The sequence below is a fragment of the Electrophorus electricus genome, chromosome 6 (genome assembly GCF_041902795.1).
Source record: "Electrophorus electricus isolate QZ-2024a chromosome 6, ASM4190279v1, whole genome shotgun sequence".
Taxonomy (NCBI): Eukaryota; Metazoa; Chordata; class Actinopteri; order Gymnotiformes; family Gymnotidae; genus Electrophorus; species Electrophorus electricus.
The window spans coordinates 7211031-7225188 of record NC_137502.1 but is presented as its reverse complement, the minus strand read 5'-3'; the positions used below and the strand labels follow the sequence as shown (position 1 = coordinate 7225188).

At 41.8% G+C, this 14158-nt stretch overlaps 2 protein-coding genes across 3 annotated transcripts in view; one reads left to right on the top strand and one right to left on the bottom strand.

The window, feature by feature from the left end:
* The first annotated feature begins 533 nt into the window (after positions 1–533).
* On the top strand, positions 534–12353 carry ddb1 (damage-specific DNA binding protein 1). 2 transcript variants are annotated; one of them, XM_026999516.3, is made up of 27 exons: positions 534–697; positions 1776–1924; positions 2030–2146; positions 2270–2491; positions 2959–3073; positions 3260–3357; positions 3443–3601; positions 3725–3808; positions 3889–4005; positions 4156–4258; positions 4717–4792; positions 4902–5010; positions 5206–5384; positions 5547–5710; positions 6036–6143; positions 7793–8000; positions 8288–8383; positions 8780–8891; positions 8972–9095; positions 9212–9376; positions 9527–9621; positions 9741–9911; positions 10093–10202; positions 10736–10905; positions 11098–11200; positions 11300–11423; positions 11578–12353. In XM_026999516.3, the coding sequence occupies exons 1-27, from the start codon at positions 637–639 to the stop codon at positions 11659–11661; spliced, it is 3423 nt and encodes a 1140-aa protein (XP_026855317.2). In that variant the 5' UTR covers positions 534–636; the 3' UTR covers positions 11662–12353. The 2 variants fall into 2 exon arrangements, with proteins under 2 accessions (XP_026855317.2, XP_081571528.1); XM_081715402.1 differs by lacking the exons at positions 10736–10905; positions 11578–12353.
* The window catches only part of tspan4a (tetraspanin 4a), a 71924-nt gene continuing 63915 nt past the window's right edge, over positions 6150–14158 (bottom strand). Inside the window, exon 8 of the transcript XR_014124038.1 lies at positions 6150–7501. The gene's annotated coding sequence lies outside the window, so the exon portion shown is untranslated. The remainder of the gene's footprint in view (positions 7502–14158) is intronic.

The following is a 14158-nucleotide window of genomic DNA, read 5'->3' as shown; positions in this document are numbered from 1 at the left end:
TTAACTGCAGTGGTTCTCAAGCTCTGTTTAAAGTGGTTAGCATGGCCAGGAAACAGAGCTGTATTTCTATTCTTACTATATGACTGCCTGAGCTTTCCATTTCAACACCTGTTTACCTTATATTGGAAGCAATGTATATGCACAGAACATACTAACAAAATTGCCTTGAAATTAAAATGACGTGACAGACACCTTCTCAAGAAGCTCTGTTTTGTTTGAAGTCTTTGATTCATATGAAGCCTTTCGTTCATATTTTATTCATCTCTTTCTGAGATGTAGCAGTATTCCGTTTATATGCATTTTATTTGATTTGTTTTTACAATTAGCATAGATTAATCCACGAGTATCCTCTTAAATACAGTATCGTAATTGTACGTGTCGTTTATTTTGTATAATGGAAATAAAAGGACTTGGGGAGGATGAGTTTATCAAATCAATTTGACAGTTCGAACTCGTACACCAGAGTAATCAGAGGGTCTGTCGTATATGCTCCAAACCTGCAGGTGGCGGTGTGATGCTGATGGCTTGATTTGTTTTCTTTGGTTTCTTCTGTGTGTTCATGGTCGTACACAGAAGCTGAAGATAAGTTAGAAATAAGATTTTTTTTCAGGTGTTCGCATTTTGAATTTGAACGCCATGTCATACAACTACGTTGTAACGGCGCAGAAACCCACGGCAGTCAATGCTTGCATAACTGGTGGGTAACAGTATGCGTTGTTTTTGGTCGACGGCCCTACAAGAGTTGTTACCTCACGACTCCCGCGCTGCTCGGATGGGCCTGTGGTACTAGCATTTAGCTTCCTAGGTAGTTAACTTGATGGCTTGTATTATTGGATAAAATTAGGTCCAGTGCGTTCTGTCTTTGGCGTGATTTATTTTATCCTTTGAAACCTGCTGCACCACAAAGGACAAAATTGAACTGGCTTAATTTTAGGTAGCTAATGTGACGGACGTCACGCTCATGGTCGGTGAACCTATGTAGCTAGGTTAGCTAACTAGCTACTGGAGCAGAATTTTCTGATGTAGCTAGATATCTTCGCTATAATTACCACGAATATTGTGCGATTTGGCCAAAAATTATTTATTAACTGGATAGCATGGTTATCTAGCTAAAATAGTTTTTACATTTATATATTGTCTTTGGCATTTGGTTGAGCTTTCTGACAGAAAGCTGCTAACTTGCATAACGCTATCTCTAATAACACCATGATCTCGTGGTTATGAAAGACCACTTAGTGTGACGGAAGCTAGCTAACATATTTGTATATCTGGGTATCTCCGTTGGCTTCTGCCAAGTGACCATTATATTAAGAGCGTCGAAATAAGTCTTATTCACCTAGATATATCTTATAACCGATAACGTATCTAGATACTTCTGATGCATGGTTAGCTAGCTAGTAACCTTGGCCACATGTCGGTTCTGTCTGCTACCCGAGATGTTTTGGAGTTACACAACCACACCGAATCCAATTGTTTGATATCTAAAGTATGTAAACTGCACCTATTTGTGTGTTATAGAAAGCATTTTCTTTCCTTCAGCTGACAATTATATATTTCCTTAGAATTATTAAGGAAAAGTAAGCATTATTATACATGCATGTAAATCCTAGTCCCTGCACCTTTTTCTTGGATAGTTTACTTGAACAGTTGTTACTCATGATATAAATGCTTTTTGTGTGTGCCTGACTAGTAGAGGCATTTTGGATGTTTTCAATAAAACAATGCTATGCACAAATATAGTCAGTATGTTTGACCACCTGCTACTGTATGTACAGGGCATTTCACCTCTGCGGAGGACCTGAATCTGCTTATAGCAAAGAACACACGACTGGAGATCTATGTGGTCACTGCAGAGGGACTGCGACCTGTTAAAGAGGTTGGAATGTATGGAAAGATTGCCGTTATGGAGTTATTCAGGCCTAAGGTGAGTTAAACTGTATTTTTCTGCTTGTTAGACACTTTGTGAATGAGAGTGATTTCAATAGCATTTTTATTGTTTAATCTATTCTTTGGTCAATTTTCTGTTAAGGGGGAGAGTAAAGACCTACTGTTCATTTTGACTGCTAAATATAATGCCTGCATCCTGGAGTACAAGCAGAATGGAGATAGCATTGACATCATCACTCGTGCACATGGCAATGTCCAGGTATTACTGCAAATCTGAACTGATAGTTTCACTGCAATTTTCACTGTAAATGGCAGGCATTATTTTTTTCTGCAGCACTACTACTTCTTCCTTTTTTTTTTTCTTCTTTTTTTTTTTATACAGGACCGGATTGGGCGTCCATCAGAGACTGGCATTATTGGCATTGTGGATCCTGAGTGTCGTATGATTGGTTTGCGGTTGTATGATGGTCTCTTTAAAGTCATCCCATTGGATCGTGATAACCGTGAACTTAAGGCCTTTAACATTCGATTAGAGGAGCTGCAGGTTATAGATGTGCACTTCCTTTATGGCTGCCAGGCCCCCACTGTCTGTTTTATATACCAGGTACATTTAATGTCATATTGATTCATTACATTGCCTTAGTCTGTTTTTGCTGACTAATTTACCACTACTGTAAAACTTGGGACCGCAGTTATACCTCTAATTGGAATTACATAAGATTTGTTCCCTTGCATTGTTACTTTTTAATATTATAGCTTTGGTTAATAATAAGAAAATACTTTTGTAAATAGTAATAAATAGTGGATGTTTGGCATCTGAATCCACTTCTACACAAGGTTAAATGTTAAGTTTTCAGGACTGGGTGACCCATTACCTTTTTTGTTCTTTTAATTTAAGAAAATTTTTATTAGTTTTATTCATGCACTCCTCTCTAATACAAACAAACATGAACAAGTACAGTCAAAATTACAGATAGCACAAACGTAGATATTATGTGAAATGTACTTGCCATTGTCCCTTTAGCTCTAATCTCTGCAGGCTCATGCTGTGTGTGCATATTGTTTGTTTAGGATCCTCAGGGCCGGCATGTGAAGACTTATGAGGTCTCTTTGAAAGAGAAGGAGTTCAACAAGGGCCCTTGGAAGCAGGAGAATGTGGAAGCAGAGGCCTCTATGGTCATTCCAGGTGAGCTGGAAATGAGATGTGGGATGAATTTATGGTATATGTAGCTAGTTGAATATGATTAATGGACAAATAACATAAATTGTGTATATTTCTGTTTGTCTCTGGGTGTTTGTGTGCATGTGTCACTGCATTTGTGTGTGTGTGTGTGTGTGTGTGTGTGTGTGTGTGTGTGTGTCATACCTGCAGTTCCTGAGCCATTTGGTGGCGCTATTATTATTGGCCAAGAGTCCATTACCTATCACAATGGAGACAAATACCTGGCAATTGCCCCTCCAACAATCAAGGTAATTTCTGATGAAATTGTACTAAAATTGCAGTTTGGGGTTTTACTGACACTGGGCTGTTTCTTTCTTCATTATAAATACGTAGCAAAGCACAATCGTTTGTCACAACCGTGTGGACCCAAATGGTTCTCGCTATCTACTGGGTGACATGGATGGAAGGCTCTTCATGTTGCTGTTGGAGAAAGAGGAGTTGATGGATGGGTCCATGGTGCTTAAAGACCTGCGAGTGGAACTACTGGGAGAGGTGAGTGTGAGTGTGAGTGAGTGTGAGTGAGTGTGAGTGAGTGTGAGTGAGTGTGAGCGCGAGTGTGAGCGCGAGTGTGATGCTAATTTCCTTGATCTTTGTGTATTTGTACGTTTCCTCCAGACCTCCATTGCTGAGTGTCTTACATACTTGGATAATGGAGTGGTATTTGTAGGTTCTAGGCTTGGAGATTCTCAACTGGTGAAGGTCAGTCACTTTTAATCTCATCTGATCCCAGTCTGACACTTTGAGCCAAACTATAAATGTTTGTTTCTTTCTTTGTATAGTTGAACGTGGACAGTAATGAGCAGGGGTCATATGTAGCAGTCATGGAGACATTCACTAACCTTGGTCCCATAGTGGATATGTGTGTAGTAGATCTAGAGAGACAAGGGCAAGGCCAGGTGAGAGAACACTAGTATACATGCTCTCACACACACACACACACCCCTATATATATGTTTGTGTGTGTGTGTGTGTGTGTGCGTGCGTGCGTGCGTGCTTGTAGATCAAAATCGTTCATGCTTTGTGAATTTTTGTGCTTTGCGCTGCAGCTGGTCACTTGCTCTGGGGCATTTAAGGAGGGCTCTCTTAGAATCATCCGTAATGGCATTGGAATCCATGAGCACGCCAGTATCGACCTGCCTGGCATCAAAGGTCAATTACACTTTAGGGTTCTTTTCCTTAATTGCTGACTTGTCCAAGGTACCAACTTTGAGAGCTTTGTATATAAACTTTCCTTTATAAAAATAAAAACAGTTTTTATGAATATCTGACATCTGAATATCAGATAAACCAATGCCATGCTGCAGATGGTATTTTCATACACGGTTCAGCCTATCACTTCACAGTGCCATGCTGAATTCTTGCTCCACTTCTCTGTCAGATGTTACAATTCTTTGATATTTCACAGCTACTTTTTGGAAGGCGACAGTGGTCCCAGTTGTCATAAAATTGATCAAACTGCCATATCTGAAAGCTTCCTTCAGGGCTTATAGGCTTTAAACACTGGGGACTGATGGTTAGAATGTGCATTCTTGAATTATTTAACTACCATTCATATGTTTTCATTTCCACACACACTCTTTTCTTGTCTCTTTTTTTTGTCTTTATAGGGTTATGGCCTCTTCGTTCAGAGGCAGGCAGAGAGAACGATGACATGCTGGTGCTTTCATTTGTTGGCCAGACCAGGTTAGGCTGTAGCTGAGGCATGCTTTGACCCAGATCATTCATGTTAGGCTTGTCAGTGTTTTGCGGACTGTTGCAGCATGTTAACTGGTTTGGGTACGGTACTGCTCAGGGTTCTGATGCTGAGTGGAGAGGAGGTGGAGGAGACAGAGCTTCCAGGCTTTGTGGATAACCAGCAGACATTCTTTTGCGGAAACGTCGCTCACCAACAACTAATTCAGGTCTTCTGCTCTCTTCTCCTTTTACATACAATCATGGATGCTCAATTATGAGTGCATTTACATATAACCTGAACCCATTTATTCCTACAGGTGGTATGGTGTTTTTCATATAAAGCTCCACAACATTTCTATTCATTTCCATATGTAGCATGATTTGTGTTGAAGTCATAATTAAATGGTGTCTTTGGTGTGCAGATCACTTCGGGTTCAGTGCGCCTGGTCACTCAGGACAACAAGACTCTGGTCAGTGAGTGGAAGGAGCCTCAGGGGAGGAACATTAGCGTGGCTGCATGCAACTCCACCCAGGTGGTACTGGCTGTGGGCCGAGTGCTCTACTACTTGCAGATCCTCGGTGGGGAGCTCAAACAGATCAGGTACATGCAGGGCGCATTTGTTCGCATGCACATTGGTCAGTTTCGCAGTGCACATGTGCAAAACCACCATTTTTCATATTAAGTTCATATTTCTAGGTAGGGCAGGTAGAATTGGGAGGAATTATGCAAATTGGGTCCCTGACTGTCCATGTCCTTTTGTAGCTCTACAGAGATGGAGCATGAGGTGGCCTGCCTGGACATCACCCCACTGGGAGAGAGTGGCAGCGAGTCCAGCCTGTGTGCCGTGGGCCTGTGGACTGACATCTCGGCTCGAGTACTGCGTCTACCCTGCTTCAGTCCCCTGCATAAGGAGATGCTAGGAGGAGGTGAGGGGAGTGAAAAGCTACAGCTATGGGGAAAGGAAAGCTGTGTTTTACAGGAAATCTGTTGTTGACTGATTGGGATAATTGGGGACTTGGGGATTATTCTGTAACTGTTTACAGTTACATTCCAGTGCTTAACAAGAATGTGTATCAGAGTTTAACCCTTTCATGTGCGTATTGGTATGATTGCTTAGCATAGTTGACGAGTTAGGTATTTTTTACATTTACACTCATACATAATGTGTTCTTTATGAACCTTTTGTCTGTGGCTATATTTGCACATTTGATTTCTCTTGCTTTCTCTCACTCCTGCCTCCCTCCCTCTTAGAGATCATTCCACGGTCCATCCTCATGACCACATTTGAGGGGAGTCACTACTTGCTGTGTGCTCTGGGAGACGGGGCACTCTTCTACTTTGGCCTGGATCTCCAAACAGGTTGGAGAAATGTGCATGCACTTCACAGTTAACTGCCCTGGTTCAGGCACAAGAACTGGAACCTTCCTGGAATAGATGGGTTGGTTTTGTAGCTGCATTATTGTTGCACTGGACATCAAAAACGTAACTTTTCTCTTTTTTTTTTGGTCCTACAAACTAAAATAAGTGAACTTTAAGTATTACAAAGTAGTATATAGTGTGGGTTTAAAGTGATAAAGCAAATACATTTTACAATAAGTATATATTACTTTACAAAAATATGGCTCTTGTTACAATTGTAATATATACAGATCTACTTCTTAAACATACAGGGGTTTGGTTTTCACCTGTATTTGGCCTTAGGAACATTTTCTGTTTACTGTCCAGCAATAGTCTGCTAACATAGAGGGGCTCTATGTTCCTTGGTACCATGTATCCATAGTATACATAATGACATGCAAGTACACTGGAACCAAAAACAAAAACTGGGTGATCTAGAACATATCTGGATTGTGTGAATAAATGTTTTTTTGCTTGGTACAAAACCTTTATTTTAATTTTTTTATATATATCACACACACACCAGTGTTCTCATATTACTTAGGCTGTGGAGAACCTGAAATTGTCCATGACCAAATGGGTTATCATTGGTAAAGTAACATACTGCCAGCAGGCAGGGCATGGTATACTTCAGAACACCAAATGAGGCTATAGCATAGCAGTAATTGTGTAGCACGTTTTGTAATCAATTTAAGACTGAAAAAAGACTGCATGCCAACTTATCCAAGTTGTTGGTCTTGAAATTGATGGCAATTTAATTTCTTAAGTCGGTGTACCAAAACACTCCTTGAGAAGCACACAGTAGGCAATTATGTAAAGTTTGCTGCTAATGGAATAGACATTGTTTTTATGGAGAAACCATGTGTACATTATTGTGTATCTACAATATCCCATTTCATATTAACGCTTGAGCATATTTTGATTAGCAATAAGATCTTAATTTGACCAGTTTTACAAATAGGAAGGGAAAATATTAAAAATAAAAGGCATAAGATTTAAAGTTTTAGAATTATGTACTGCAGCAATAAAAAAAATTGACTGTATTAAATTAATATGTATTGTGTGAAGTCAATCTGGCTAATTTCATGTGTCTTGGCTTTCATGGGGGACATGTCCAGCACATTAGCTTCAAATTAAAGAGCTGGCAGCAGCTTGTGGAATGGACTTTGTTTTAAGTGCTTTTTTTTTTTTTTTTTTTAACCTGTCTTTTGATTTAGTCATATTTAATCCAAAGTGGCATTCTTCATTTCGGTGAGCCTCAAATCAAGATGGGATTGCATGAGGAATCCCTGCTCCATCCATCTGGCACCAAGTACAGACTGCAGGAGCAAAAAAAAAAACAAAAAAAGGATGAATCTCAGCAAGCAGAAATCTGGAGACTTTTAATTATGAGCATGAAAACATTTGCATGTCAGCTTTACTTGAACAGATGGTTTACATGATGCAAACAACTGATATTTACACAGCATTGCTGAAGCTCACAGATGTTTGTGTATCCCTTTTTTCCTTTCCATTTTCATCCTTTTCTTTCTTGATTCCTTTTCCGAGTTGCACTGTGCATGTGAACCAGTGCTCTTTGCTTACCGTGTGTGTGTGGTTATGGCTCACAGGTGTTCTGAGCGAACGGAAGAAGGTGACCCTGGGCACCCAGCCTACCGTGCTGCGCACATTCCGCTCCCTCTCCACCTCCAACGTGTTTGCCTGCTCAGACAGACCCACCGTCATCTACTCCAGCAACCACAAGCTGGTCTTTTCCAATGTCAACCTCAAGGAGGTCAACTACATGTGCCCGCTCAACTCGGAGGGCTACCCCGACAGGTTTGTGTGCACCTGTGTGCCAGAAAGCAGTGTAGAACTATTAGTATTGCTAAAGGAGACCTTTCATACAGCAACTGTCAGTGTTTGAACAGATAGCAGACCCACTCAAACAAGAAATAATGTGGTGGTTTGGAAGTGTACCTCAAAGTAAAAGTGGGTACTACAGAAGACATGGCATAACTTCAAGCAGTGCTTTACTATCTAGAGCAAATCCTGTCGTTTGGGGGGGGGTTAAAGAAATGTTTGTTCTAGAATGTATCATCATGGTCTTTTGTTTAATCTGGCAGCTTGGCTCTGGCCAATAACAGCACTTTGACCATTGGCACCATCGATGAGATACAAAAACTTCACATTCGCACGGTGCCTCTTTATGAATCACCCAAGTAAGTCTGACAGTAAAGGAGTCTTATATCTCAATATTAATTTTTATTTACTTTATTTTTCCTTGTGTGGCATAGCTTTAAACAGTCCCATAGCCACTACAGAATTGGCTATAAATCTATTAATGGAGAACACAGCAAATGACTTTTTAGTGGGTGCACTCTAATTTCAAAGCCTTTATTGTGGTACTAAAAACTAGCCTGCACTAATTTCTAATAGGTGCTTTAAGCATAAATTAGTCAAGGGAGAAATAAGAGGTGAAATTAAACAGCTTCAGCAAATGGGCTTTAAATTTAAATGTTGCCTGTTGGCTCTCATTTTGAGAGCTCCTCTATCGGTTACTGCTCCTGCAGAAATGGTCTCATTCTCTCTCTCCCCCCCCAACCCCACTCCACCAGGAGGATCTGCTATCAGGAGGTGTCGGAGTGCTTTGGAGTCCTGTCTAGCAGAGTGGAGATGCAGGACTCCAGCGGCACCACGGCCCCTGTGCGCCCTAGCGCCAGCACTCAGGTACAGCCTGCGCCTGCCACCCGTTTCCCAAGCTTTAGCACTTTACAGTGTCCCATTCAGTCTTCTTGTCCCCTCCTCAGGCCCTGTCGAGCAGCATTAGCTCTAGCAAGCTGTTCCCCAGCAGCACCTCCCCCCACGAGACCTCCTTTGGTGAGGAGGTGGAGGTGCACAGCCTGCTGGTGGTTGACCAGAACACATTCGAAGGTGTGCATCTTTCTCACTCTGTCCTCCCCTCTCACACATCTTTTAAAGTTGGTAGGTTCTGGGCTTGTGGAACAAAAGCCGATAGCCCTAACAGTTTGTCTCCTGCCTCCCCACAGTGCTCCATGCCCACCAGTTCCTGCCGAGTGAGTACGCTCTGAGCCTCGTCTCCTGCAAGCTGGGCAAAGATCCCACGGTCTACTTTATTGTGGGCACTGCCATGGTCTACCCTGAGGAAGCGGAACCTAAACAGGGCCGCATTATTGTCTTCCACTACACAGACAGTAAGGACAGGCAGTCATGCTTACTGTTGCTCATTCATTTATTAATTCATTCATGCTTCCATTCTGTTTATTTTGATGTAGAGCGTGTATTCTTGAGAGGCTAATAACATGATAGAAATCATGGTAAGACATGTAGCCATCTGTCTCTAGGTAAACTCCAGACGGTTGCTGAAAAGGAGGTCAAAGGGGCTGTGTACTCTATGGTGGAATTCAATGGTAAATTATTGGCGAGCATCAACAGCACTGTGAGTGTCCTGTGTTGTTTTTTCTTTGGTTTTTGCACAGACTGCTTGAATGAATACATTTCCTCTTTCAGACAAGGATTTCATTTTCACCGTGTGTGCTTGCGTGTGTGTATGTGTAGGTGCGCCTGTACGAATGGACCGCAGAGAAAGAACTGAGGACAGAGTGCAACCATTATAACAATATAATGGCTCTGTATCTCAAGACCAAAGGGGACTTCATCCTTGTAGGAGACCTAATGAGGTCTGTACTGCTCCTGATGTACAAACCCATGGAGGGCAACTTTGAAGAGGTGAGGAATTCAAAGAGGAGCATGAGCTGTGCTTTTGTTCAGAGTTCCTTTTGAATGTGAGAGAAGATGGTGGTGTGTGTTAAAGAGAGACGTGGCACCCTGGGTGCTGACCTCCATTTGCCCGGGCTTTCATTCTTTCGTGTCCTCGACTCTGAAAAGGCCTCTTATTTATTTTGTTCAGATTGCTCGGGACTTCAATCCTAACTGGATGAGTGCCGTGGAGATTTTGGACGATGATAACTTCCTTGGAGCGGAGAATGCGTTTAACCTTTTTGTCTGTCAAAAAGACAGGTAAGGATAGAATGCTGTGGCATCAAAACCTAGCACATAATGGATAGCCCTGCTCTGGCACACCGAGGGGCAGCTTGTACACAGCTTGCAGATGACCTTGAATTAGGTATGCCAAGGGCCCAGGATGTCCTTATAAACTGCCCTCCAGGGCTCTTTGACTCCATGTCTTCCAGCACTAAATGTCTCCTGTACAAAGCCAACACAGTCCCACATTTATAGGTCCATGGCTTGAACTTCAAACACCACCAAACAAATCCTACCAGACTCTAAGAATTCCTTAAACTTGCAGCAGTGGCTGCTAGGGTTGTTTTTAGGAACTCCATGGTTTGTGCCCAAGTTGCCTATTTTGGGTAGATCAGTCTTTGCCATCTTTTGACTGACTGACTGAGTGAAACTGCAGAAATTACAATCTAATTAGCTTCTTTCATTGAACTGTGAAAAATGCTAAATAGTAACTTCAGGTTTAATACACTTAAAGCTGATAATCATGGCCTTATTGCTTTTCTCGGTCTCTCACTGTCTCGCTCTCTCAGTGCTGCTACCACTGATGAGGAGAGACAGCATTTGCAAGAGGTGGGAGTATTTCACTTAGGCGAGTTCGTAAATGTCTTCTGTCACGGTTCCCTGGTGCTCCAGAACCTTGGTGAGAGTTCCACACCTACCCAAGGCTCTGTGCTCTTTGGCACAGTCAATGGGATGATTGGTAAGAAAACTCCCACTCTTTCTTTGGGACTTGCTTTCTGAAACTGTTAGTAAGCAGGCCAAAAAAAAAATTAACAGCTGAAAAAATGCCCAAATTTCAGTATTCGTTATGGAGACATTTTCATAAAGCTGAAAAGTTGCTCTGAGCGTTTGAAAACGCTGACATGAATGTCTGTGTGTATGTGTTTTTCAGGATTGGTGACATCTCTGTCAGAGGGCTGGTACAGCTTACTCATGGACTTGCAGAATAGGCTCAACAAGGTCATTAAGAGCGTGGGCAAGATCGAGCACAGCTTATATCCTCCCTCACAAATGTTGCATGGAATAGGTCTTTGTGTATTTTTGTGAGATATCTTGGGGTTAGACTGGAATTAAATGTCCTTAACTGGGAGCACCTGGAGGTCCTTTAATACGGAGCGCAAGACTGAGCAGGCTACGGGCTTCATCGACGGAGACCTCATCGAGAGCTTCTTAGACCTGGGCCGTGCAAAAATGCAAGAGGTGGTGAGCACGCTACAGGTATTACCACACTATTGTTTGTTTTTCATTCCTTTTTTGCTCCAGCTAATTGTCCGTTTTCTGTATGAAAGCAGCTTTGTGCTTTAGGCTTCCTATGTACTAGCTGGCTGCCTGTGTGCTGCACTTAACCTGTGTTTGCCTTTGCGTTTCGCAGATAGATGACGGCAGTGGGATGAAGCGCGAGGCTACAGTGGATGAAGTGATTAAGATTGTTGAGGAGCTCACCAGGATCCACTAATCCTGCTGCCCCAAATGCTCTGTACATAGATTTAAATACACTGTGTGTGTGTGTGTGTGTGTGCGTGTGTGCATGTGTGTGTGTGTGCGTGCATGCATGCACGCGCGCATGAGTGAGAGTGTGTGTTTTTGTGGGGGGGTTTTTTTTTCTTCTCATGTTTCACTCCTTAAGGCTAACCTACAGCTTCCTTCTCTACAGAGCCTCCTGCGCCATAATAAGTCCATGCACGCATGCGCACATGCTCTCATACAAACCAAGCAGATGTATGCAGGAGTATGCTCTTTGGAGTCTGGGAGTGCGACTGTACGTGTGTAATTTAATTTTTTTTTTCTTTGTGAGGTTGGTGTGTGTGTGTGTGTGTGTGTGTGTGTGTGAGAGAGAGAGGCTGGAGGACTGAACAGTGAGTTCTGTTCTGGTGCACTTGCTGCATTGGTAGGAAAATGTCTAGGTGTTCTCACAAGCTTTCTCACGGGGAGGAGGGCGGGGTGGGACATTAAAATCAGTAGACTTGTATTAGTGACACATCTTGTCAATGTGATGTTTTCCCTTTTTTTTTTTTTTCTTTTAATAAAGCTTGCCTCAGTAGACTGTTCTGATTTCAGTGTTTGTTTTTAGATGCTTGCCTTATAAGCATGAATCAGTTTCAAATATTACTTGCTATAATGGTAACGAATAAAAGATATTGTCCCGAATACGTGAATTAATAGCAGTTAATCTTCGCACTAGTTCTTAACTATTTGTTAAGGAATTTGTTTATTTTTTGGCCAGACAACCTGGGTGGCTTGCCTAGAAATGCCATTTTCAAAGCCCGACAGACTAGTTTGTTGAAATGTGTGTGTGCACTGAGTAGGGGGGGGGATGTGTAACTTGGTGGTCTGCACAAAGCTGCTAATGCTAAACAATGAGCATTCAACACAGCAGTAAATATGTTGTTGCCTATAAAGAGCAGTTACTCTTTTTATATAAGAAGTTATACAGGTGCATGTACAGACAAGAATGATTTGATATAGGGGCTTGGTTCTTGGATTAAAATGTGACACTTGTGCTTCCTGGCCAATAAAAAGGTCATCACCTGGATTTAACTAAGCAAATAGGTAAGAGCCTCCCATTGGATAATGGATGATTGTTTTAACTGGCAACAAATTATTTAATTCTAACTGATGCACTGAGTAGCTACTCATTTGTTAAACAACCATGTTGAAAGACATCCTGTGGTCATGTAAAAGATGTTAATCTGTTTCAAAAGGATCAAATTATTGGCATGCATCAAGCAGAAAAAACATCTAAGGTGATTGCTGAAACTACTAAAATCGGGTTAAGAATTGTACAATGCATTATTAAAAAGTGGAAGCACTGGGGAAACATCTTCGAGGAAGGAATTTGGTCAGAAAAAAATCTTGAATGATCGTGACTGGCGATCACTTAAACGTGTGGTGAAATCAAATTGTAGAAAAACAACAGTAGAACGCAGGGATTTGTTTAATAGTGAAAGTAAGCATTTCCACATGCAAAATATGAAGGGAACTCAAGGGATTGGGACTAAACAGCTGTGTAGACTTAAGAAAACCACTTGTCAATGAAACTAACTGGCAAAAAACAGCTTCAATTTCCTAGGGAGTATAAAGATTGAACACTGGAGCAATGGAAGAAGATCTGATGAGTCCAGATTTACCCTGTTCCAGAGTGATGGGCGCATCAGAGTAAGAAGAGAGGCGGCTGAAGTAATGCACCCATCATGCCTAGTGCCTACCAAACAAGCCTGTGGGGGCAGTGCTATGATCTGAGGTTGCTACAGTTGGTCAGGTCTAGGTTCAGCAATGTCATGTGCCCAAAGAATGAGGTCAGCTGACTACCTGAATATACTGAATGACCAGGTTATTCCATTAATGGATTTTTTCTTCCCTGATGGTATGGGCATATTCCAAGATGACAATGCCAGGATTCATCGGGCTCAAATTGTGAAAGAGTGATTCATCATTTTCACACATAGATTGGCCACCAAAGAGTCCAGACCTGAACCCCATTGAGAATCTTTGGGATGTGCTGGAGAAGCCTTTGCGCAGTGGTCCAAATCTCCCATCCTCAATACAAGATTGGGGGGGATTAATGCAACTCTGGACAGAAATAAATGTTGTGACATTGCAGAATCAAAGTTAAAGGCGGTCCAACGAAACATTAGTGTGTGACCCTTTTTTTTTTTGGTCAGGCAGTGTATATTCTTATTGGTCTAGCTAATAATGATGTTTTGCCCATTATGAAAACCAGTAGGCACCAATTTTTTAGCTAGTTGTGAGGTTAATTGTCTATGACAGATTAGTCACATTTTATCTTGATGTTAATTCCTGCCAATGCACTACAGACAAGTAAGCAAGCGTAATGGTATATAAGGTAAGGATTATGTGGGTAATATTTGACTTCCTCACCTCAAAACTCAAGAAATGCTTCTCTTTCTGCCAACAGAGGGCAGCAGTATTTCTGGACTGACTAATGGTTTTAT

Coding starts and splice junctions, on each gene's coding strand:
- ddb1 (XM_026999516.3), top strand. CDS start 637: ATGTCATACAACTACGTTGTAACGGCGCAGAAACCCACGGCAGTCAAT. Junction 1,925..2,029: donor TGGAGTTATTCAGGCCTAAG/GTGAGTTAAACT, acceptor TTTTCTGTTAAG/GGGGAGAGTAAAGACCTACT. Junction 4,259..4,716: donor CGACCTGCCTGGCATCAAAG/GTCAATTACACT, acceptor TTGTCTTTATAG/GGTTATGGCCTCTTCGTTCA.